This window comes from Liolophura sinensis, chromosome 1 (genome assembly GCF_032854445.1).
Source record: "Liolophura sinensis isolate JHLJ2023 chromosome 1, CUHK_Ljap_v2, whole genome shotgun sequence".
NCBI lineage: Eukaryota > Metazoa > Mollusca > Polyplacophora > Chitonida > Chitonidae > Liolophura > Liolophura sinensis.
Genome location: NC_088295.1, coordinates 84,422,519 through 84,449,511, shown reverse-complemented (window position 1 = coordinate 84,449,511; position 26,993 = coordinate 84,422,519). Strand labels below are relative to the sequence as shown.

The following is a 26,993-nucleotide window of genomic DNA, read 5'->3' as shown; positions in this document are numbered from 1 at the left end:
TAACCACTATACTTTCAAATCAGATCTTTTTAGCATGCCGTTGCTGTCTCATGACATCCATGATGTCAAAAGGGACAATCACATTGTTTGAATATTTTCTTTCATTTGTTATCATCCCACTGGGATTTCCATGGATTGTGCAAATGAACAATATCCCAAGACATCCTTTTTTGAGATAATGTCACTGCATTTCATTTTGGTATAAAGACATCTCTCATACATCAAACATTTGATGCTAGGATGTGAGACATCTGGTTGACCATTTTGCAACTGTGATTGGTAAAACAAGGTGTTCTTGATTGACAGGTAGGAAAGATCTGTATCATGAGGTGAGACATTTTTTCAGTAATGTTTGCCTGTGACTGTAGGTGTCAGACGTACAGAATGGACATAACTATAAAGTAACGGATCACTGTGTTTGATTCATGAAAAATACACCCCACAGCAACAGTTATCATACATAGTCAACAGTGTGTTGTATGTGATGCAGATTCCAGTACTGATGCCCCGTACACAGATTCCTCAGGCATTGACTTGGAGGAGTTCATCAAGATGACTCTGAACAGAACCCCCAAAGACAGACAAATGCTTCTTCAGCTGGAGAAAGATCTTTTGAATTTTATACAGGAGCCTGAGTAAGTTTTTACTGTGATATAATGTACATGTACTGTAATTCTTCAACTTTTTCGCATGTTTGTAAGATGTTTATTGAAGCATATTCTAAATGCTTTATTCTGTGTTGACTGATAAAATTATGCTTTTTGTGAAGCCTTGAATCTGGCCAACTAGTGTAGTTTTGTCTCCAAAAAATGGCCATTAATTGCAATGAAAGTTGCCTTTTCATATGCAAAGAGGTTGAGGGTGGTAGTAGTTACATGTACCAACCAGGCACCAACCAGGCACCAACCAGGCACCAACAATTCGACATACAAGGCAGAAACTCTATTCATTTTACTGTGTTCATGTTGTCTTCTGACACATCTGCAGTTTCATTTCTTCCACTGATTATGTTAAATAGGCTACCATCAAATGAGTGAAAAATTCCTGAGTATGACATTAAACAGCATTGAAAAGGGAAAGAAAAAATTTTTAGAAACTTTGAAATTTTGTCATATGATTATGCATGTATTTAGACTCCTTCATGTGAGTTGGAAAAATTCACATGAAGAAAACTGTACAAAACTTTATTTTTTCAGAAATGTGGTAAGACAATTTTGTTTATAAATGTCAACTAAATGTCTCTTGTCTTTTTTTTTTTTTTTCAGTCATCATTATTTAAAGTTTCCACCAATGTCCTCCTATAACCGGATGTTGGTACATCGAATAGCAGCATTTTTTGGGTTAGATCATAATGTAGACCAAACAGGCAAGGCAGTTATTGTGAACAAAACCAGTAATACAAGAGTGTAAGTATTGTTTTATCAGACTGTTTAATCACTTCTGTGCTTTATTACACTGTAACCAGGCAGTGTCACTATAGTGGAAACCACTTTACCAGTATATGCTATTTGGAGGATCTATTACGCTGTTGTAATTTCAAGTTAATTATATCTTTTCTGTATAAGTGTTAATATTTATGTAAAAGGATGTAGGGCTTACCTGTCTGAATGCACGTTAATATTTTTTTTGCAGCCCAGAGTTTAATTTTGGTGATCATATACGCGGGAATGGCGGTGGGCCCTTAGAAGTTCCACGGCGACTATTAAAGAGAGATGGGGTGAGATATTTATGATAAATAATGTACACTGTAAAGAAATTCGTCCCACACATATAGCAACTTGTTTTATTGGAGGTAAACATGAAATTTGTCTTCACTCTATAAATATAAATACATGTCTACATTATTAAATATGTATGGATTTATCCAGAGTTGTGGTTGTCTGATAGAACAATTCTCTATATTTACAGGGTAAAGGGGGAGATAAGCCCCACCTTAACAACGACAAAAGAACAAAGTCTTTAGAAGAGCGACAGTATGACTATAATCAGGCTCGAGCACGTATATTTCAGCAGCAGGATGTAAGTGTTTTTTTTTTTATCTGGCGAAGTTGGGAATGGATACATGTGTAGCTGTAACGTAGTTGTGGATACATGTGTAGCTGTAACGTAGTTGTGGATACATGTGTAGCTGTAACGTAGTTGTGGATACATGTGTAGCTGTAAGGTAGTTGTGGAAGGGTAAAATGATATTGAAGAATCTCAGTTCACTGAAGTGCTCCTTAATGCTGAATTAGGACCAACCAAGACCACCATATTCAGAATGTTGAGAATAGTTATGATAGTCATCAATCATTATAATCATTTCACATGTCATTTGCAAATTTTACCATGAAGAAATTACATTTGTTGCGACTAATCAACTTTTATCTTTTGACCAAAATGGTTATCCTAGTTTCTTAAATTTGTTTTTCAGAGTGATCGATCAACTACTTCAACATACAGTGACCATCTGGATTGTTTGGGGTAACCACAATATTTAAGAAGTGTATAAACTAGACATGTATACTTGTAGCTATGTGTTTGAAATTGTAGTTGTAAATTGCCAAATAATTTAACTTTATCCTTGTTTGTTTTAACCATTGATATAGCATTCCAAATGTATATTGAAGGTGTATTGGCATAGTTATGTATATGGTATACAGTAGTAATATCAGTATTAAATTCACCACAGAATTAGCGTAAAGCAGTTTGTTATTTTGTATGCAAAGGTTGACTTTGTCTAATGGTTAGGCCACATTTCAGATATTTGCAACACTTTGCTCTGTTACAGTAAACGGCCTGACAGTTTAAGCAGCAGTAAGGAGGATGTGCGATGGAGAGAAATGAGGCCATGGAGCAGTACAGACTCCAGTGGCTACAGTACAGACAGCAGCTTTAAGGGGAGACAACCTATGACAAAAGCCAGCAGTTTTGGTGGAGTACCCAGTGCTATTATGGCAAGACCGGTTTTCAAAGGACCATCAGTGTCCAAAACAGGTCAGTTTTGTCATATCCACAGTCTTGTGTGTACATAAATAATGTAGTTTTATGAAAAAAAAAACAAAAAAAAGACAGAAGGTTGCATTTTAAACCTGCATTTTGCCATTTATTTTATTATCATCATATCATCTGATATTTATGAAATATCAGCTGAAACACGTAAGACAAAGCCTTCTTTTTGCAGTGTAACTGCTAGAATACTATATGAAGTGTTCATCGTTGATGATAAAGAGCATCTCATCCATTTATACAACAAAACAAGTTGTGTGCTTTCAGATTCAGTGAGCAGCGGGGTTTCCAGTCTTGGTAGCCCAATGACGCGCCCACCTGCTATACCCTCTTCCCCAGGGAACCAGTCTGATGCTAGCATTCTGTCAGGCAGTAGTTCCTCTGGTCCCATCTACTCTCCCCCACAACCAATCATAATAGGTATGTCAGCACCCTTGGCTGTTTACGTGTAAACTTTGCATTTACATTGTTTTCTGGTGATACTTGTACACGTAATTGTGCCTAGAATTTACTTGATATGTACAGTGCAGATGCTTTAACGCATTTGCTACCACAACGTCATACAGCCCTCGCTGCTGCAACCCTGTTCACCACTTGGTCCCTAGCAGGCCACAGAAGAAATACAATTTTGTACTAAGAAATTTGAATTTTTTGTTTTATGATTTCTGGGTAATTCAGCCATCAGATTTTTGGTGGCAGTTAGTATTCTTGCTCTTTGAGGCGTGTAATCATAAAATTAATCACTTTATTAAAACTGTATATCTCTCAATTTGAGTAAAATTGCGTTTCCGTAGTTCATGTTACTGGTACCGTTTCCGATTGTTCAAGTTCGCGTCTCTCGTTAATTCTAGAGCGTAGTTGACCTAAAGTTAATTCCTCTTCGTGGGAAGACTCTTCTATGTCACTGCTAACATCAGAAACCGAAATATCCATATCGAAATCCTCCCAAATGTCCTTATTCGTAAAGCCCTCGAAATTGTCATCTGTACTCGAGTCCGCCAGTTTGGCAATCGCCTCAAGGAAAGTCGTTGAATCTTCTCCATATTTTTTCACACCTTTTTATTGCTTGCAATCAATGAAAATCTACGCACACCGCTCGTGTGGCTTCCATAGGGTCTCATAAGGCAGTATTTGATTGGTTTAGTTCCCTAAAAGTCCCAGTCTCCGTGCAAAAATAGACCATCCAGGGATAGTGTATTATGCGGCTTGAGCTGCTCGCGGGGAAATGAGGTGCCGTCAAATGTGCGGCTTGAGCTGCTCGCAGTGACCAAGGGGTATGGCTAGAATGCGGTTTAAGTAGCCAAAGAGTTAAGCAAGTACAGGCTGAACAGTGTAATGTGTCCCTCTTGTAGTCTGTGAAGGGCCTTTCAGTGGCACATGAAGCTTCATATTAAGTGTAGCTCTGTCCAAAGCTGATAGGAGCCCTGACTAATGAGACAGTAGACGAGGCCATGGTTTTAAGTCAGGAGTTTTGTCAGGTATTAACATAGAGTGGTGGATCACTTTGAGCACTCCTATTTCTTCCACTTTTAAATTTTGCAACTATCATATAGATGAAAAATTAATTTTAATTACTTTGAAACATTATTTTGGTAGTAAACACAAGGTCAATTATGAAATCATGATAAGCAATACCCAGAGCTATGAGGTCACAAGTTTGAATCCTGCTCTCACTTTGTTTCTTAGTGTGTTTTCATCAGGGGATTTTTTGTGTTTCCTGATGCAGTTTTGGGAGTGGCAAGGAAAATAACGAAGTTAATGCATTTGTGTTTGTGAGCAGAAGGGGGCAACTCTATGATGAACTCTGGCTGCTATCATGTCAGTGGGAGTGGTCCTAACTCTAGCCAGCAGCAGATCTATTGGGTAGCCTCCAATGCGGACTCTGTACCCCCAGGCAGTATCATCATCAACCCACAAACAGGTACAATAGTGTCGACTGTATACAGATGTTGTAATCAGGATAGATATTTTATAATAGGCATTTGCGTATTTTTCTAATCAGCTTCTCCCACAGAAAATGCTTCAGTCAACATCAGTCAGATAACTCCAAGGAAATCCATCCAGTGCTTTTAGGATTAATGCATGTGGCTGTTTTGAGAAGTATTGCTTTACAAGTGCAGGTCATGTCTTTGCACAAATTTAGAAAGCAGATTGTTCTTGCTTATCCATTGTCTGATTATTATATCTCCACTTGCATCTTTAAATAATACTTTAGAATTCTTCATACTTCATTTATTAATTAAATGGCTTTCTTGTGTTTTTGTGTAGGACAACCATATGTCAATCAAGACGGATCATTATATCGCTATCACCCTAATCAGCCATTACCCGGTTCCCCTTCCACACCATCAGAGCCGGCCCATCCCCACCCTGTGTATGCCCAACCCACAGTTATCCCAGTAGAGCGGCCTCCCTACACCCGGGTGAGTCCCAACTTAGCAGACATTAAAAAAATACCCCAAAAATATTATAATAATAAAAAATAGAATAATAATAAAAAATAAAAAAAGGAAATTAAAATAATGATGATATGGAAATATAATATCAGTTCAGTTGTGTAAAAGAGGTACGTTATATCCAATTTTTTGGCATGTAATTAACTGCCAGACTTCAAAAGAATCTGTCTCGCGTTGTAAGTGGGAAGGTCTTGCAGCAACCTGCAGATGGTCGTGGGTTTTCCCCAGGCTCTGCCTAGTTTCTGCCCACCATAATGCTGGCTGAGATAGTATAAGTGAAATATTCTTAAGTACGGCGTAAAACTCCAGTCAAATAAATAAATAAATAAATAAATAAAAAGAATCTGTTTTCAGTTGATAAGTGTGTTCTGTCCGTGTGTTTGCTGAAGTGTGTATTCAAACATTTAGTATATGACAGACATACATATTGTATCGAGTTGTAACATGATGCAGATTCTTATTGAAGTATTCTGGTAAATATGTTTATTGGACCTTAATTGGGCAATTATTAAGATGATTTACATGTCTGTAACAATTTAAATATACTTCTTATTTATAAGGCACTATTCATAAATAATGGTTTTTGCCTTTACTGATACATTTGTATTCTCATGTTCTGTAATATTTGTCTTTTCTTTCAGCGAACAATCACCTATTAGAGTATGTTCTGTGTAATTCTATTGAAGATTTCAGCATATGTTCCGTTTGTTTTGCAGGATGGGAGTGGAGGAAGCCGAGAGCTGTGTCATCAAATGTCCTCCTTCACAATAGCATCCCACGGGACAGAACCTGTGATTGACTCATCCCAGGGGGCGCCACATGCCCCCATCATATACCCTAGTGTTCACGCACCGCAGACAGGAAGCCACTCACAATCACAAGTCATTATGCAACAAGTAATTACTTTGTTTACAGTGATCAAAAGTGATCAGCAGGCTGTGATGATATGTACAGTAAATTAATAGTTAAATTGAGTTAAAAGAGATATTCTTGATTGTGTAAACATACATATGATGTTTGACATGTATGACAGCAAAATATAATTACAAAAACCTTTCTTACAAGTCAGGTTCGAGCTGTGTAGTCTATTGCTGTTACAGGAATAGGTTTTATTATCCATGTTGGCCATATGGAATTGGTGTACAGTTTATAGTCTTCAGGATTTTGAACATATTATTTAAGATAGAAAAGTGACATTGTTTGGGCATTAGTTTATGGTCTTGCTGATATGGATGTGTGTTTATGTTACAGCCAAATTACTACGCAGGAGGCCAGTCTGGTGTGAGCGGGCCTCAGGTGCGCTACATGTACCCGGTGAGCTACGTGAGTGGGCCACAGAGCCAGGTGCCCGGCTCATTGGAGGGGGGGCAGAGCCACCAAACATCAGCCATATCACAGTCTACAGGCCAGTACCCCTCCCAACAGTACGTTGTCCCCTACTCTGCAGGATACCAGGGGATTACATATCAGCAAGTCCCGTGCCAAAGCTCAGAGTCGTTCCAGCAGACGCCTTATCCCCAGGCCGTGAACTACCCTAGTGCCCCTACAGACTCTGTTCAACCTCACTTTTCTGCCTACCCAGCAGGACATCAGTTATATAACACCCAGCCTCCCAGCTATGTACCACAGCCTCAGGCACCTCAGGGGCCCATCTATTACACTGTGCCAACCTCAAGTCCCCAGCCTACGTTTGCATTCAGTACTCAAGGGTCATTCCGCCCTACCACTCCACCTAGTCAAGGAAGTGTGGCGTCAGCCAATCCAAGTTTACCAGTCAACCTGGGTCAGCCTGTGACCCTCACAGCACCTGCACCTCCGGCACAACCTCCAGGTAACTCCGTTAGTATAAGCTCTCCACAGTACTTTCAGTATCCAGCTTTCTCTCCGCTCTCCAGTGCTCAGCGCGCCCAAACACCGCAGCTGGTGCAGTATGCCAGCTTACCACAGTCTAGTGGTGGACAGACTATTCCCATGGTAAGACCCAATATGCAAATAAGTATGCAAATTCCATCCCAAGGGACAACGCCTGTAACGGGAAGCATACAGCAGACGATACCATCACCGGCAGGGCCTTGTGCAATGAAAGGATTCTTGTTTGACACCCGCGTACCCAAATCTCCTGAGCTGGCCGGGAGCGGTGACGGTGGGGCGACTGTGTTCATGGGTCAGAGCTTCAGTGTGGGACCCCCAGGTGCCGCTCCACCGGTGAGGCCTGGGGGAGGAGTGCCTATCTTCAGGCCTCCAAACCCAGTCAACACAGGTGAGGCCCAGAAGCCCACATACAACAGACTTTTCACCATACGCACATGTTTGCTTTGATTTCCTTTGCTGTAAACACAGCAGATCGCCCAACCTTTCGTTCCAATAATTTGTATTTCAGTTTCGTGTACAGCCATTGAGTCTTCGAATTTGGGTTTTCTGTTCCAACGTGCCATGGGTTGTGTGTTACCAGTTTTGTTTTGTTTTGTTTATCTCATAACCTACATATTCATTTATGTTTAGACAGTTTACAGAGCCTTGATTTAACTTTTATGTGTGGTGTTGGAATATACCTGGACATGTGGCACGTGTGTTCGTAATGATACATGTAGATATGTTAACTATCATTTAACTATTTTTTAATACATATAGGCTCAGTTGACAATTCTAAATCAGAATTCATATCAAATACAGTATGCTAAACATAGTCTATAAATTCATAATAAGGTGCTGTTTTTGATTAAATGCTGACTCCCGATGGAAACAATTTGCAACCTCGCATTTAAGACAATTAGACAACAAGATATCTTACATGCCAGATTTCTCTTATTTCACAGAAGATGCACACAGAGAAAATGACTCAAATATTATGCATACAGACCCCCCCCCCCCTCCCCCCTCCATCCAATGTCATGACATGGCATGGAAGCTTTACACCCTAAGTTCTCAATGGTTTCACATTTAAAAAGGCAAATTAGCATCTGTTAGATTTGGCCTGTTTACGTAAAATATACGTAATGTGTGGGATAAGGAGGAGATGCAAAACAGAAGAGGTACATGTACTACTGTTGTTGTATTTAAGAAATTCAGCTTTGAAAAGTCAAATCTGACTGTGTATCTTATTGATACAATGATAATTCCGGTGACACTCTGACCCATATCCCTTTTTTCATGTATCTCTTTCACCTAACATGATGTTTGTCCCCATTTAGCCCCTATGCACTATTCACCCCCAAGTTATTGTGCCTCTGTCCTCCACGTAATGGATTTTCTTAAAATGGACAGGTGTATGGAATCACTTGCAACAGGATTTGTCCACTGTTAGTAGTGTTTGTTTGGTTTTGCCTTTGTTTAGTGGTGTGGCAGGGACTTTTTTTGTACCACAAATTCTGTTTTGTTGGCACACAGGTGGCTAGTTACCATTGCTGTTGTTCATATTTGGTTTTAGCTGTCAGATATTGAATTCAAGTACATACAGACATGTTAAAAGTCCATACATGTAGTTTTGAAGACCAATGTACAATGTGATAAAAGAAGTAAAACAAATCCTGGCAGACACAGTGTATAAACAGTAAGGGCTTCATGTGTAGGAAACCAATGCTTGTATATACAGTGAGCGTAAATACAGTATCTACTGATAACAAGTGATTGATATACATTTTTCTGACCTCAGCTGATGGGAGATTATATGGACAGTCCATGACAGCAGGAATCAGATCACAGATTCAGCCTCTACAGTTCCCTCAAAGGTAGTGTAAACGTCACACCACCTCTGTGCTGTAGTTAACAGTTCTTGTCGCTCTTTTGTATTCGGTTGTATTCAGCGAGCTGTCAATAATCAGTTGACCAGGTTTTGTTAAACTACATGTAATTACTGATTATACATGTACATGTAAGTGTATGGCTTTGAACTCAAGCAGATATTTTAGAAAATCACAAGCTTTTGACAGAAGCCTGTCTGTATATTATGCATATATTCGCATCAGTTTACTTCATTTCTTAGATTTCTATCCTGTATTATATGTCATTAATAACTAGATATATAATGTTTATCCCTTCAGTATCCGTATTTGATAAATAAGCTCACATGGATGACCAACCATATGTAAATGATTTTTGTTGCAATGTAGCTTTTGTTTACTTTTCCAGGTTACCCTCTCCTCAGTCAACCAGTGGTATACCAATGTCTAAACCGGTGAGGGCACCACGTCGCGTAGCTAATACGACTAAACAGGGCAGCAAGGAGGTCATGACAGGCCAGTTGTCAGCCATAGAGCTTCCCAAAGGTTAATATATGTATACACATGTTACAGGCTTAACCCGACCCATGCAGTTCCCAGTCATGACAGTTGTTGTTTATATCTTGTAAAACAGCGATACAACATTTCTAAAATGTTTCCTGACTGAAGCCCCTTGTTTCTGAAATCTGTTTTCTTCTGTGGGACATTTGACAGTATTGTGACAGTTGAATCATATAAATATGCAAAATACTTGAATTAACTTGTTTGATTGATTTGTGTAACCAGGGAGCAGTATCCTTAACCAGTGATAGTAAAACTTTTGTTGTTTCAGGTAGCCATGTTCTAGAAGTGTGTGATTTGCCACCTGGTGTCACACAGATCCAAGCAAACAAACTTCTAGAGGACATTGTTGCTAAAGGTGCCACCATTCAGTACTACCCACGGAACAAAAGCTCTGTGGCTGTGACAGGATCCACCCCCATATCAGACCTTACAGTGCTAGCAATATTCTCAGCAGGGCCCACTGCATCCCAGGTTCTGCAAACCTACTCCAGCACTAACTTTACATTAAGGTCAACACTTAATGGAGAGCCCAGTATAACAAGGCCAGAGTAAATTAACAAGATAATATTATTATGAAATGGAGAAAATAACCTGAGAGCACATATTTTTATAGAAATACGAAATTTTAAAGGAATATTTTATTTAAGAGTAAATTAAGTACCAATGTTTTATGGTTGTTTATGTGTGTTTGTCAGCTCTGAAGGAATAACATTACGGTCACATGCTCCCTGCTCTGTCCATGTGGCCTCCAGTGTTTGCCACTGGCCAGGGAGAGCCTCGGTTTACAGGACAGACTCAAGACAGTGGCTCTGTCCATATCTCAACTACTGTGATTTTATTTTTATTGTTATGATTTAGTTGGCATTAAGTGTAGACAAAGGGTGATTATATGCGGTGGGGTGTATTAAAGGTTTAAGGTTTTATTGTTGTTTTCTGAGATCAGTTCCAGTGTTTACTGATTTGAAGTACTTGGCCACCTTAACATAAAAAGGACTATTGGCACATGGCAGCACACTACCTTTATCATTGAGGGTATTACTATGGGGTTATTCAGTCAGATCTGACGGTGATGTACTAGCTGTCTGTTCCTGATTCTCACAGCCTGGGTAGGAGGACACAAGCCCTGATGGGGACCCTATTAGGTGTTACATTGCAGTGGTTTACGCCATCTCAGAGTGTTCCATTGTCAGATTCTGTGTCACCTGATATCTACAAAAAGTAGTCACGACATGTAGGAAGGCACTCCAGTGTACATGTTTTTACAGGGACAGTCCTGTACAAACCAAACTCGTATGTTTTTGTCTGTCTCATATTAGCTGTGGCCGGTTTGGTGTTCAGCTCTAAACAATCATAACATTTATGGTCTGTGGCTGTTGTGCTATGTACTCTAAATACCTACTTTTAAAGTCAAGACCTTAGATATCACATTCAAATGACACACAGTACCTGCTGGTTTTTTCTTCAGCTGCATAATTCTATCTGGAAACTCTGGTGGCTCTACCCTCAGTCATAATATAACTTTCCACTGTACTGTATGCTTTCTGGTTTCTTACATATGTACTTTTATACATTTCTTACATTTTCTTGCACAAGCTCTCCCAAACTGCAGATTGTTTCTCATTCATGATGTCTGGACCATGCCTGTCATTTTGGCTGGGGTAATGTTCTACACATTGTTCATGTGTTTGTGACATGCTGTGGAATGCTAAAGCTAAACGATGTAGGTGTGACAGAAGCTTGGATGGTTACCTTGCAAAAATATAAGCCGCATAAAGACAAATGTGTCTTGGTTTATCCGTACTGTTCGCAACCCCGACTGGTGAGGGTTTATGTGTACTGGTGAGCTGACCTCTGAGATCTGAATTGATTCAATAACTGTTGATTTGAAAGGCACAAGTCTTTGACTAATTACTGACTTGACTGGCTGTGGAAGTATTGACGCATTATCATTGGCTTTGAGCCACTAGCAACATGGGATACAACTTCTGACCAGTTAATCGTTGTCGCTGACTGAGATGTTAACTGGTCACTGGTGGACAGTGTAATACTCTATGGTTGATGTACAGAACTAGGGGACTCATCTCTTTACCTCACGCCTTCTTGTGCCTTGCACCACTTCTCATTCATCTCCACTTACATGAATGTGTATCTCATACAGCCATCTACATGTCTTTTATGCACCAATAGTAAATATTATAAATTATAAATATGAAGTGTTGGAGTGAAATGTTCAGCCTGTCAGTGTTGTGATGGTCATGACTGGTAGTGGGCCATGTAGTGCTTTTCTTGTACATTGACAACCACCCCAAAGCTTGTCTCTACATTATTCTTTTATAGCATTATCTGGATTGCTTTGAACTTGTACATGTTTCATATGTTGTGCACCAACAGGGAGAACGAAAGTATTTATAATTATGGTGATGATTATTAATTTGTTTTTAGACGTGCGCAGCGCATGGTGAAGTAGACCTGACCTCTGTGTTTCTCAGCATAATAAAATCTAGCTGTAAGAGACCATATCAGTGGGCAAAAGCGGTAGTGAAATGCAAGGCAGATATCACTTTCCATCATCACAAAAAGTGGGTCCATTTCAATTTCGTACATGTTGAGAGACGAATCCTTGTATCATTAATTGTGCCGCAGAATTGGGTGAAACCAAATAGCTTGTCATTTAAAGTTGCCATGGGTTATTGTTCATTGAAAGTTCTGGGTAAATTAGGACATTGTTAGATTTCCATCTAAAAATGCCGAAGTCATAAAAGTGCAATTGAAAACTTTTTGTTTTATGTTTTAATCTTTTTCTTATTTACATGCATTATTTTACGAATCTGACTAGATCCATTTACAAGAACTTATTCATGTACATTTACCTTTTGGGGCGAATGACTTTTAAACGGTGTAAGTTCAAAACAAGTTAGTCTACCTGACTGCAGGTTTGCCCAGCTTGCCCACTTCCTCACAGTCAGGGTCAAGGAACAGGATGTTCTGCTGCCTGAACAGCTTCATGTATTTGTCTGTAGAACAGTTTTGGGTAGGCCATGATGTTAATAGCATGGGGTGGATGGGTCATTGTCAGAAGCCGTGGTCATGCACTCATTGTTTTTAGCATTACTATTGATAAAGTACTTATGCAACTGTGTTCAATTCTAATTTACCGTGTGTCTTATCAGATGAACAGTTTCATCACAAGTACATGTGGGCTTCTGTTTTCATACTCATTGTAATGTGTTTGATTCATACACTCCTTGTATTGTTTTTTGTCTGGGAGTTAGTGGTCTCAGTTAACATATCCGGTGTTTTTCTCAGGCAGTTATAGTGTCTAGGGCAGTGTATGTTTTGTTTAGTGGAAGTACTTTTAGATATGAACAACACCCACCTAACGGGCCATATTCCACTTACCGCACAAGTCTATGTCCTTAATAATCTGTTTTATTTTCTCCTTCTGTCCACATTAGTCAAATAATATGAATTCTCTAGTGAAACTTTGTCAAGTTTTTTTAGCCAGCTGAGATGTAATATTGCCATATGTACCAGTTGCCAAATTTCACTCATGTCTATGAAAAGGATACGCTATTTTGTTGCAATATTGTGTTGCTGCGTTCATGGTTGTCTGTCACCAGGTGCCGTGAGGAAAACAAGTTTTAAACATTTTTCAGGTTTTATATTTATCTAGAACAGGGTTACAGAAGTTGATGAAATTGTTAGATATTTAGTGCAGTCCTTCTATTTTGTAAAACACTTTGGCATTTAGCCTGGTATACAGCAAAGGGAAGTAACCTCTCTGTGATCAGTAATGAATACACTATGTGTATAGTACTGTAGATCTGACCAGGTTGCTTGGATGTTGTCGTCATTGTAGCTGTAACCGATACTGACCACGCTACATTCTGTCACTTGTTACTGTGCATCCCAACCAAACTGTCACTGATGTATTCACTGTGAACATAGTGTCAGATGTGATAATGTTCCAGCACAAAGTTACTGTTTCACAGAGGCAGTAGATGTACAAATGTTTGTCAGATTCTTTAAGTTTTAAACGATGACTACATTCTGTTTGTTGAAAAAGCACTGTTAGCTGAGTACTATATGTTATAACGTCTCTGGTGCCGTTGGTTAATTTTGACCCGAGTTAGTCATGATGTGTCAACACTGAGTGACCACTGGGAAAGCAGCTTTGACATCACTAGCTGCCCTGCAGCATAACCGAACACGGGTAACGTTTGGCTACTAACCAAGACAGAGACCATGTGATCTCGGGATATTAGAAGCAACTGTCTTAGGTGGTGAATGTTGTCAGTTGTAGAGAGTCAGCATGTGGGTGACAAGCCTCTGATCTCATCACTGTACTTTGGTTAGTTACTGGCATACTCAAGGCAGTCACTGGCCATGCTGACCTTATGAGATTGGGCTTGTTGATTGTATAGCATTTCACACCAGTAGTTGCTGATATGTCAGTGGGTACTGTGCTATAAGACAGTGGACTGGTGCGAGTCTGCCTGTCTGTTATTGGTGTGTCCCCTCCCTGTAGCCGCTAACGTGTGTTAAATACCTGTGGAGTGTTGTCTACTTCCATGGATATCAGTGTTGACATAAAATCTAAGAAAAGTGAAAACAGTCGTCTGCGTTTGGTTTTCTTTTGGTTAATTCAATTTACCTGTGTGTTGAGGAGGGTATATGATGAGTCAAACTCTTGGTGTGGAATATTTAACCCTTAAAATTTTGCACCTATGGTTTTAATTCCTATCTACCTCTCTCAACATGTGGAAAAGAATTTCGTCCTTACATGTGGGTTTAATTCTCACATACATATGCTTGTTATACACTATCCACACGTGCTGTCAACTTTGAGACGGTCGTGCTGCACATTTCATATTGCACATTGCCATTTGCAACAGGATGTTACCTCGAGATCATTCAGCCTCTATTCTTCTGCACGTGTCTTTGAACCATTTCTCGCCACGACATGGCTGAAATATTGCCGATGTGGCTTTAAGCCATAATCATTCCTTCCTTGTGCCATTCATAAAAAAGGTTTAGTTTGAAATTTTGGTATCAAATTTTCATTTTTCCTCCTTAGTTGAATTGCTTGATGTTTGGTAAATAATAAGTAGATTATTGAATGAATACCGTCTGATGTAAACGCTTGCACAGCAGAAGTGTTAAATGGCAAGCTTATTCATCATTTAACACCATGAAAAATAGAATTTGTCCACATCAGTTGGTATTTCTTCAATAACCTACATGCATAAATGCATATAAAGCTGCGCAAGAAAAGTTGACCCATGTCAATTGCACGGTGGAATGTTGCATCACAAAGAAAAATGAGATAAGCCAAACCCCTTGTGATCATTCCCGTGTAGTAATCTTACTACACCTGATGTGATTCATATAACCTGTGTGTATGTGGTCTGCAGTTCTGGCAATTGTATGTTGATATTTCAAAAAATCTAGTCAGTGACAGGCAATCAGGACTCTTGGATGATGTGAAGGATCAAATGCATTGTTTATAACGGGTTGTGGCCCCAGTTTCTTGCTGTTAACTGCATGGCTACAGTAAGACAAATCTTGTGAATCAGGACAAGAGTTATCTATGAAGGCCCACTTGAGATACAGTTCACGCAATGCAAAATCCCACTTTGTGAATTTTATTGAAAGGGACAGATTGCTGTTTATGTCTTGTGATGCCAGTCCAGATATCTGAGAGAACTCACTTGCAGGGCACTTACAGCCACGGAATTGCTGCATTCTATCAAATCTGTATGAGTAATTGATAAAGACTAGGTTTGCGTTCATGACAGAAGAATGTAGGCAGGTTACATCAACATGCCCATACAGGGTGAACATAGGTCCAAGAAGACGGGCAATGTGGTCAGATTTGATTTATTTAGTGCATACATGTTTATCACGTGTTACTTATACACATACTTTCTAACTACATGACATATACTTGTACCACGTACCCTGGAAAGCGTCCAATACTTAACATCCTTTTAAACAAATAGGCCTAACTTTCCTCATGTAACTCCCAGCTTTGCTCAACATTTGTCGTATTACTTAAGCCTTTTGTTCATCGTGTAAATGATGAAATGTTACCTACATCCAAATTGCCAGCTGTGATCATGTAACTGACACATTCCTGAGTATAACACAAAACTTCAATCAAATATGAAAATACTGCAGAATTTAAAACTGCAAAATTATCATTTCTTTACACCACAATACCTTATCCCATTCATGCGACCTCAATTAACCCCTTCGTATGCCCTCAACAGAACTACTTCAACTATACAAAACAATATGATTTTTTCAATGAGTTTTTCTACAAACAGCAATATTATGAAGATGGGTTTACAAATATTTGAGCAAGCCGATCTAATCTTTCACAATGTATATATTTCATTTCAGAATGTTGACTAATAGAATAGGTGCTTAAAATAAAATGGTTTTTAGAAAACAGGCTAGATACTACAACACAGGCTACAGATACTACAACACTGCCTACTTCACAGACTTCATGTTAACTGTTTTCAGTAAAATAGCCCACATACACACTACAATTATTGCACGGCATTTAAAACATGTCCTGTGTCATAAGCAATAGGACTGATCAACAGTCCAGTTTGTGTATGTACATGTTTCTTAGATGTAGTCAGCCCTTTAACAAGTGCAAGCAAGAGTTATGTCCCTTGGTAAACGCACACAACCCACCCTGGTTGAAAAACTATGTTCCAACTGACAAATCACATAATTTAACACTGAGTTATGTGTTCCATGTATTGGTTATGGAATCTGATATGTACAATATGTGTTTGACTGTCAAATCTGTGACAGATGAAAACCACTTATGGTACCGGTACATGTCAGCTACACCAATTACCAATTTAGAGCTTGTTGCGAAATCTTTTGTTTGTTTGAGTAACAGTATATCATTAATACTACAATGCAATTTGTAAGCTCAACATTTACATGCCTGGGTCCAGTTTCATGAAGCACTCTAAACGTTACGTTCACTGAACTACCATGGCAACCAGTACTGTAGACATTATGTTGTCATGGTAGATACGAGCTGGTAACATTAAGACAGCTGCGTGAAAATGGCCCCTAGTACTCCCGTGCACCACTCTGCCCATAAAAACAACATGTAAAGGTATGGTACATATATACTGTAAATCTTATGCTACGTTTTTGTTAAACAGGTGAAGGGAGGACAAGGAGCGTTTAACATACCTGCAACATTTTGTAACTCTAATTCATATTGAGTATGCTAATTTAAATACCTATCCTGCTGCATTATTAGCGCCAGTACTACAAGTACAACTGGAAGCAGTAAAAAACAGACACACCATTTCTTCTGTAGTTGTTCCTGCAAATCTAATCTCACAAGTGGCAAAAGAACTGCGCCCCTTTTACAAAGCTGTCAACATGTTGCCTCGAGCAAATCTGCCACAGTGACGCCTTCTTCGCCCAAGTGCAAGGTACGAATACTGCGTAAAAATGAACCCTGTCTACAAGCTCTGGAAAAGGGAGTAGTGCACTTGTATCTAGGGACACACTTGAACAGAGGCCTGCTTTTGAATGTGAAGACATGTCGTAAGCAGCAAGGCACTTTTGTTCCCTGTGTCATATGGCAATATTCAGTGAGTATTTCAGAGCTCAAATTTCTCAAGCACAAGAGTTTGGTTCAAGACGGTTAAGAGTACAAAGTCAAGTGAGCTAGCACATTGTTTCTCAGATGTACGTAGATAAAATTTCAAGAAGCAAAATGAATAGAAAAGGATATATAGGTTATATTTAATATACAAACACGCATTTATAAATAAACTGAACACATTTCAATAAAATCTCTTGAATTTGTTGGTCTGTAAGATTTCCATGGAATGTGTGGTACAAATAAACAATAACGGTTTAGTTTTCAATGCCCTGTCCTGTATACAAATCACAATCTACTTAATCCTACATGTCTTGTCATCTGTAAATTGCACACAACCATCGGTTCCATGTTCAATCTCTTCACATCTTTCCAAAACAATCTTTGGCACTTGTCCATATTGCAATACCCTGCAAAAAAGTTTGAGCTTTCCCTTATTCGCAGCAGAATATTTTTATTACAATTTCTTTGAATAAGAGAACAATGGAGACGGTAAGACCACACAAAGGCCCACTAAGACCACACAAAGGCCCACATTACAGTATGCACATTGTGGTTTTTTGTTGTAGCACTGCAGTGTGAGTTGAACACACATACATACACAAACGAGTACACAGCTTTGGAATTCTCTGATAAAGGCATGAAGGAGTGTCCAGAGTTCCCCATTCTTTATTTGTAGATTTGAACAGGTACATGTAATTTTCAATGAGAATATTTCTTATTCATGGTAGTGGAATAAATTCAATGCATCAGATTTTCCCCTACTTACCTTCTTACATTGCTTTATTTGCATAATTGCAAAATTAGTGAAAATTTCCTTGAGATCTTTCACTTTTTGTCGCTCAAACCTGTCTATATCTCTTAACGCCAACTCAACAAACTTCCTGTAAAAGAAAAAAAAGATCATCTTTATTGAATAAATTAAAAATTAAATTAAAAAGCACTCTAGATTTAAATACATTTTACACCAAACAAAAAAGACAACTCACTGGAACCACCTGTACAAAATTACAAACAATACCCAGGAATGGAAGTGAACATATCCAGAGTCCAGTATTAAATAGGAGTCCTATCTGCAATTCAGTGTCCGGCAAGAATCAAGAACTGTACTAAGGGATTTAGTACATTAATACAGACAACTTGCAATTGAAGAAAAGATTACATGCATTTATTATTTTTCTTCACTTCAAGTGACAACACCCAAAATCATATGATGTGATGATTTTTAACTCTTTATTGAGCATACAGGAATTTAACAGAAGGTTCAGTATTGTCTTCCTTCATTTCATGTGATTACACCTAAAATTAGCTAACGTACTGTGTCTCTGCAGTGATGGTTTTTAACTCCTCCTCATTAAGAGCGATTTGTTCCTCCAGCTGCTTGATCTTCTGATCCCGTTGCTCTGGTGTGTCACTACCAAATAACTTTGTCTTTACACTGCTTAGTGAAAAGCCTCCAGTTTTACCTTGTAGCTGATGAAACAAAGAAAATTACATGTACCAAAAAGCAGTCATGATGTTTCACACCTTACATGTCAATATTCTGCTTCATGTTACCACTTGTAAGGCATTCAGGTAACCCTGGAAAGACAGACATCTGAGTGACTGTCTCCCTTACCATGATTTATAAACAACCAATGCAACTCCAATGTTAGTACTAGGTGAAATTATTGGCAGAGATGTAAAGTCTATTTAACATGTTGGTTCTGAATATCAATAAATCAATAAACTATTGAAGTTATACATGTATATGAATGAAAAAAAGCTGCATTCTCAAGGTGCATATAAAGCCAAATTCTATTTATCACATGAAAACAGGGCTATCCACTATTTCTTAGGATTAGTTTCCCCGCGGCTATGCCTGGTTGCCATCATATAAGTGAAATATTCTTAAGTACGGCGTAAAACATCAATCAAATTTCTTATGACTGGAACATTCGAAAAAATTGCATCAGCTGAATGCAGCTTTATACTAAGTAGACTGGTTTTATTTTCATGTCACTTTTGACCTGACACGTCGATAATCTCCGTTTGTAGGGACATATCTAGCATCAAATATATTCTTATGTCACCTATTGTGATTTGTCTGATGTCTTTCATTGGTGTTTGATTTATTTGTCTTATTTCATTCAATGGTGTTTGAGTTAAACATCTCTCTCAATAATTTTTCACTCTGATGGTGCTCAGATTTATGGGTGGAGGAAAACATTGCAATTTTTGAGATAGTAATAACACATGACATGCACATGGATGAAAGCAACAAGAGGACAAAGTGCCTTACAAGCATTTCCTTCTGGCTGGCCTTGTATGACAGGCTGTCCTCTACTCGCTCCAGGTCGTACTGTAAACATTCCTGTTTCTTACATACAAACCTGTAAGCAGAAACACATGAAAAGCAAAGTCACTATTTAGTGGTCATCAATCTGGGTATAATATGTTGTCATTCCTTTACTGAATACAAGCAAACATAAAAGATATAATTTTCTACATATACAATACACATACACAATGGTTTGCAGCGAAATCTTACCTGAGGGAATCCCCGAAGCCCAGGTATTCCTTCAACTGGTCAGCATACTGCTCCTCTTCATCCAATATACCATCTACGTTATTAGCAAACCTAAACACACAACACCACATACATTATCATCATTCACAACAAAAAGTATTCATACTGTCTCCTTTCCAAAGAATCAAGCAATATATGTACATCTACATGTGTATATTTCTTTTCCAAGATTTCAGGACTAAACACATTTCTAATACATGAATAGATAAGTACTATAGTACATGTACAATACCTTCTTTCCCTGAAATGACTACGGTAAAAAGAGTTAAATGAACTGATGAATACAATACAAAGACACATGCAGTCAAACTTTGTATGTGTTTCTTTTAAATTGTGTATAATATGTGTTTTCTTAGTAGTATTAATAAAACTGTCAAATGTTAAAACTCTCATTTACTACCATAAAACTCATTTACTATTGACAAAATATAAACGTCCTAACTCACACATCCATGTAATGAGCAGCTCCCTGTAATGGGTCAGCTATGTCTTTATCAATAGAGCTCCATTCATTCAACACTCGCGCATAGTTACCATGCACTTTGTGGATTGCGTACAGCCTGTCAGCCAGCCTCTGTAACAAACACACAGTTCAATATCTGTACACAGCATCTTTATTTAAAGCTGTCTTTTACATATGTACATGTATATGCAGCCTGTGATTATGGTATACACAACAGAGCAGATGACTTCAAGAAAGCATCTACATTTATCATTTTCAAGCCCTGAGCAAAACAAATACTGTAATTCATGGATAGATTAGCCAATTATTTGTAGCTGTACTGATTTGAGTTTCCGACAACAATAACAGGACAGTGATCATCCCCCAGCAGGTGAAATCATCAAGTAAAGTCTATCACTTGAAGTACATATAATTACTGAATCCCTCCTCAACATGGGCATAGGTAAGACAATAAATGCCCTGGCTTGTTGCCTTCAGAAAACCCATACTTGATAGACAGAGTACTTACGGTACATTATGATGAAAATAAAAACAGTAGAAAATTGACAGACACTTGGTCTTGGAAAGGAAGTGGGGGACTATTGATCAGATTTGTGTGGCTCTGAACAACTCCCAAGTGGATACATGTGGGATGAGTTATGGTCTTCACATATCCTCAACATCATGTATATTTGATATCGGCTGTAGTTGTATAGTCATATACTACATAATACATACCCTTGCCTCTGAGAAGGAAGACTCCACTATTAACCTTTAGCAGATCACCAACGACACAGATACACTAAGCAGAACACCTACCTGTGATCTGACAACACAACCATCACGTTACCCATATATGTAACATTTATACTAACTATACCCAGGGGATGAACACTCCATTGTTCCTTCATAAGTGATGTTGTTCCCAACTGGATTTTCAATAATATAGTATTACTTGTACGCTGAGAGCACTGTAAGATTTACCATGTTGATGTGTCTATCTCGTAGAATACTTCACTGAGACTTAAAATATATTACATGCATTTAGTAGGTTTACAGATGCATACTTTCCTAACAACCTGGTCCAAATGGCTAAAATCGGCAAAGTTGCAGGTATTGTGAAATGACAGCTCATATAATCTGTATATGAGAGAAGTGAACCTTCACATGAAATAACAGAGCTACCAGCCTCCATGTTACACGTACATCCTTCACACAGCACACTTACAGCACGAATTTTCAACAAGCTTAAAATGTTGCTTTGAAGTTCATTGCTGTAGTTCTTCAGTTCATCAAATCGCCTGAAAAAAAAAAAAAATTCAAGTCTTGAGCAAAATTGTGTAATTAATTTTTAAGACAAGAAACATTACTAAAGACATTTCAAAGGATAAATTACAGTTAGGCCAAATGTGAACTTTATTTAACATAGAGATGGTGGATTTATTTATTTATTAATTTGATTTACGTCATATTCAAGAATATTTCAATTAAAAGACGAAAACCATCATTATAGTGGGAGGAAACCGGGCAGAGGACACGGGAAACACACGACTATCCGCAGGTAGCTGGAAGACCTTCCCACGTACGGCCAGAAAGGAAGCCAGCATGAGTTGGACTTGAACTGTCAGCGACTGCATTGGTGAGAGGTTTGTAAATCACTGCGCCGGGCTGGCACACTGATCACCTCTGCCACAGAGGCCCAAGTGAGATGGTGAATAAACTTTCTTTAGATTTGGTGCCGTCAAATGATGTTAATCTGTATGGGGTTAAGTGTATTATATAGACAGCACATATGACAAAGTGCCAGCAATATCACAGACATACCTATCTGGTTTCTTCAGCCTAAAAGATGCACTAAGGGCTTTTAACTTTGAATCTGCCTAAAAGAAGAAAAAATTTGAAACATGACCATCCAAAATTCAATATGCACCTTCTGTGCAAATTCTATTTCCAAAAATAAAAATTTTATTCACTTCATGAGTACATATAGAAACAATACATTGTGCAACACTGATTTTTTAAAAAGTAGTTAGCTGTAAAATGACTCTGGCGTTTGGTTCTCAACTTCTTCAGATGAAAGACACCATGCTGCTGACTGAGCCATATACCTTATTTTGGAAGTCTGTTGAGTATACCATATCCTTCCAGCCATCTTCCTGTGAGATCAAATAAAACACGCATTTTATTTTACAGTACACAATTTATACTATACAGGACACCCATTAGATCCATTATTTAACTTCACGAGTAAAGACGAATGGATACTCCTGGAATAAACGTTCCATAAGGTTAATGCTAGCAAACATACACTTTATGTATTTCAACATTCATCTGGTCATCTTCATGACACACTGCAATAACCCAGAGAGAACATACAGATGAAATAATCGGCAAAAAGGATGAAATTACAAATCTTTCCATGAGTGACCTGTATATTTTACTGCACATGTAATGTGTATAATTTACTGAAATACTATCAATGACACTGTCTCAGCATGTGTGGGCTGACTTTAAAAACTTACCTTCTTCAAAAACGTTTGAAAAATTTGATCCTGAGATAAGGTTGAATGAGCAGCTAACCGCAACAAGAAAATCTGTAAGTGAAAAATAATAGAAAAATGCATTCCTTATGTAGCAGGTGCTTGTATCCTGCACAATGATAACATGGTGCATAACTTATAAGTGTGAAACACAGTCACCTTAGGAGAACACCAGGGTGAAAAAAAATGACATTCCTGAAACTTCAGAAACTTTACAAAAATGTATAATCATGTTTGACTAATACTATCAACAAAAACTACACACAGGCCCTCTTCATGTGTATCTTACTGAGACCAGAATATTTTCTCGTGCTCAGTTCCTTTAGTTGTACACTGAAATTAATAAGGATGGTTGAAGAAAAAAAAAAGCAGTGATGGCAGATATGGTCTATTTTTCCAGAAAGATATAAGAACAACATTTGTAGATGCCGACATGGACATTACTTGTTGAATTTTAGAGAGCTATCTGGAAATGTTTTGTACAACTCACCTCAAGACCAGCTCTCCTTCGCTCCACAAAATCGGGATCAAAATTATCCCTACCAGATTTCTGCCATACATAAGTTGCCTGAGGAAGGATAAATAAGTTTATCTTATAAATTCAAGGTGAAAAACACTAATACTTCTACATGAGACACATATATATGCTCCATGAAGACAAATCTGAGTATATGGTAACAAACTTTGATTGGTCCCTGTCATATTTTATATAAACTTCTACACATACAAAATGAACTACCAAAGTACACATCTCACCCATGAAGTGTGAAAATCTCCATAGGGACCTGTCAAACACCCAACAGCAGGACCCTGATGTCATTTCATGGACGTCAAATGTTCCTTTCCCAGCTTACATCACATTATAGGCAGTATGACGTTACAACAGAAACTGATACACAGTAACACTGCAGACTTTGCATTACAAACAATTTGAAACCAACAATAGCTCAAGGTCCTGTTTCACACTAGTGCCACCTCACAGGATTAAAAAATATGCCATGTCCCAATTTGTCACTGTTTGACTGTAATATATTCAGTGCCTATACAGGCTTATCAATAGTATTCTCATATGATTTTTTTTTTTTTCAATTAGAAGTCGTCAAAATTGATACAGGATTATCTAAGATCTTCTGGCACAAAGTATACAAATATAAAGTGCATAAAGGCCAATGTAACTCTAGTACCAAACACCTTTTAGTAGCCTAGAAGAATAAATCACTGTACACTTCCTGTTGACCTTGGTCAAGATGTACATGAGCAGACAATCATTATCAAAAGGTAACAGCCTTGCACTGGTCACAGATTTACCTTTTTCTCGGGCAGAGGGGGTACCACTACTGCAGGGTAGGTGATTTCCAGGTAATTTCTGAGCAGCTCAAATTCACTGTAACGACGCCAGGCAGATGTAGTATCTTCAGTGTAACCCTTCATGTTTGGGTCTGTTACTCTGGTCAATCAGACACACATACCAAATAATTAACACAATCACCATCACAACAATCAAGTCAGTATATCGACGTCACCTGGTAAGAAATAATTGCTCACTAATGTATGTATAAATGTATGTACAACTTTATTTATAGACTGAATATATGCAAAAGCCACAACTAATGTGTAAACAGCCTCAGAAATGGAAATGTAAGTCATACTTTTATAGTTACATATATTACCTTGTCTCTATAAGGTATACAGTAAATGTTTCCTGCATCTTCATAGAGATGCCAGACCTCTTCTCTGGCTCTGAGACTGTGATTTCCATCCATTGTAAGAGATTTGTCTTAACAAAGAATAAATGAAAAAACATAAATAAAAGATTAATCAACAATGGGGGACATCAGGCTGTGATCTTCCTTGACGCTGTAAAAGTTTTAACACCATGTGAACAAGGGTAAATAACAGCGATTTTACATTTCATAGCCTACATTTGCATAGGTTTCTCTCCATAAGTACAAAAAATGTTGAACACCTGACCAAAATCATGGCTGGCATGAGGATGACAATGTAAATTTTGGTGGATTGCAGTAAATCTAGTATGAACTTGATTGGCATTAGGATCTGCCTTAGCTGATATGTTTTCATAGTCAGAAGTTCTCCGATTTGAAATGATTAACGGTTAATTATTAGCTATTTAAATGCATTTACAAGTAGGTTCCGCAAGAAAACTCATAACCATAATCACCTGATAGCCAAATCAAATGATCCACTCACATCTTTTTGTCGGCCATAGGCCGGTAGTGTAATTATTATCAGTTGAAATTCGTGGACAAATAAACAAGAGATGAGAATTATTGTTATGTTCCATCAGAATACTTCGGACTACCGTACGGTAAATCATGCTGCCGTTTCATTTTGACTGAACTTGTTAATGTTGTGTGCTAAAAAAGTAAAACGGTGGAAGTTTGAAACGGAAAATACTTAGCCTTCGATCAGAATACAATCAGAAAAAAAAAGACAATAGTAGCAAGTCAGCAGCTTGTGATCACAACTTATCAGCAACATAACAAACCATTAAGGCCATCCATAATGATACAGCCACCGACACAGATTCAGCATCGAATCGTCTGCATTTCGAGACTGTCAGACATCCACAAACGTTAAAACACACATCATCAATTTACAACAAGCATTTCCCTAAATAACTATATTATGAGAATGGTAACAAGACCACAAAAGAACCTTTCTTCTAGCCGTTGTCTCTTTGATAGTAGACTTTAAATTTTCATTTCTCTCTTGCTGCTTGGCCTCATTATCTTCCGACTCCACCAAGAACTCCTCCTTCTCGCTGTCTGCCATTTTCGTTAGCCGCTGCCAAAAACTGGACTGGCTGTCATCACGACCATTTCCGTGACCAAAGTCGACTAGAGTTATTTCCCTTGTACTGTAACATATTGTTATTTTTTTTATTGGACAGAAAAAAGATTGAATATGTTGCGGAATTCACTTTTCAAGTTTGAACTTATTTGGACTGGTTATACCTTCGAGTAAGCAGAGCTGCAGTTCTATATCTAGCCTGGGGAGGGATTAGGTAGCTCCAAACTAAGGGACAGAGGGCGGCATTGTCAATCAGTATTTTCGTTCTTACGCATACTTGCATAGGACCTACATGTATCCAGGTTTACTGCTTCACCCAGCATTGGGGGCTGCGGTTTAAAGTTTGTCAGGTACCCCTTCGAAGAGCTGTGATATTTAAATTTCTGGGGCTCTGCTCTTTTATGAAGCCCATAAATCTGACAAGCGCCGTACTATGACTGAAATATCGTTTCAAAGTGTTACTCCAAACAAATAAATTTTAAAAAAAAAATCTGAAATGTATTAAATGTGTCAGGTGTACATGCAAAGCGGCAATACAATAGGTCTGTACGAGGACCAAAAGAGCCACAAAATGTCACTATATTCAACACCGGGTTTAACTCCTACACAATACACCCAAGTTATTCGGCTATTATCTGGACATGAAAAATATCCGAGCCAAAAAATACAAACAAGCTACTGTGATAATTGGTTTCCGAAACGATTCGAATCATTTAAACATAACATCCTGTAGCTTTTTGAAGACCAAACTCACGCGTTCAAATCACGGCGGTTCGGTATATAAAGTCCTGTACACAGTCGTCTCGTGACAGGTAAATCCTTCTTCCAGCAACCTGCGGATGGTCGTGGATTTTCCTCGGGTTCTACCCGATTTCCTCCCGCCATAATGCTGGCCGCCGTCGTATAAGTGAAATATTCTTGAGTATGGCTTAAAACATGAATCAAATAAATAAATAAATAAATAAATACCGGCAAATGCTGGTATTGATGACCTTGTGGTCGCTGAGTGGTTGTAGACGCTATGTTATATTTAACAAAATAATCTGCTGTAATTACAGCATACATTCTAGCATAACTCAGACAACAAACTTTCTGCTAAAATTAATAGATTAATTAACTTATAACCGTTAAGTCTTTTAACCGTTAAGTGATCGTGCAGTGTCGTCTTCTCGTCGGTAAGTGATCGTGCATTGTCGCCTTGTGAGCGATAATGGTCTTGTGCCATGGTTTCGGGACTGGTATTAAAAATGATCGAG

At 38.3% G+C, this 26,993-nt stretch overlaps 2 protein-coding genes across 4 annotated transcripts in view; one reads left to right on the top strand and one right to left on the bottom strand.

The window, feature by feature from the left end:
* The window catches only part of LOC135461882 (cAMP-regulated phosphoprotein 21-like), a 42,877-nt gene extending 28,538 nt beyond the window's left edge, over window positions 1-14,339 (top strand). For 2 of the 3 annotated variants that reach the window (XM_064739150.1, XM_064739151.1), the window contains exons 7-20: window positions 491-635; window positions 1,266-1,406; window positions 1,633-1,717; window positions 1,909-2,019; window positions 2,414-2,463; window positions 2,771-2,976; window positions 3,256-3,408; window positions 4,769-4,909; window positions 5,257-5,411; window positions 6,161-6,340; window positions 6,696-7,704; window positions 9,097-9,172; window positions 9,573-9,709; window positions 9,996-14,339. In XM_064739150.1, coding sequence (XP_064595220.1) covers window positions 491-635; window positions 1,266-1,406; window positions 1,633-1,717; window positions 1,909-2,019; window positions 2,414-2,463; window positions 2,771-2,976; window positions 3,256-3,408; window positions 4,769-4,909; window positions 5,257-5,411; window positions 6,161-6,340; window positions 6,696-7,704; window positions 9,097-9,172; window positions 9,573-9,709; window positions 9,996-10,279 — 2,873 coding nt within the window. In that variant the 3' untranslated portion in view covers window positions 10,280-14,339. The remainder of the gene's footprint in view (window positions 1-490; window positions 636-1,265; window positions 1,407-1,632; window positions 1,718-1,908; window positions 2,020-2,413; window positions 2,464-2,770; window positions 2,977-3,255; window positions 3,409-4,768; window positions 4,910-5,256; window positions 5,412-6,160; window positions 6,341-6,695; window positions 7,705-9,096; window positions 9,173-9,572; window positions 9,710-9,995) is intronic. The other variant, XM_064739152.1, reaches the window with a different exon arrangement.
* Window positions 14,340-15,600: 1,261 nt separating this feature from the next.
* Window positions 15,601-25,719, bottom strand: LOC135477755 (sorting nexin-4-like). The gene is made up of 14 exons (XM_064757957.1): window positions 25,603-25,719; window positions 24,597-24,703; window positions 24,235-24,373; window positions 23,417-23,494; window positions 22,909-22,980; window positions 22,495-22,542; window positions 22,211-22,266; window positions 21,615-21,687; window positions 20,391-20,518; window positions 19,906-19,995; window positions 19,657-19,747; window positions 18,694-18,848; window positions 18,145-18,259; window positions 15,601-17,785 (listed from the first exon to the last, which is right to left on the bottom strand). The coding sequence occupies exons 1-14, from the start codon at window positions 25,717-25,719 to the stop codon at window positions 17,738-17,740; spliced, it is 1,317 nt and encodes a 438-aa protein (XP_064614027.1). The 3' UTR covers window positions 15,601-17,737.
* Window positions 25,720-26,993: the final 1,274 nt, after the last annotated feature.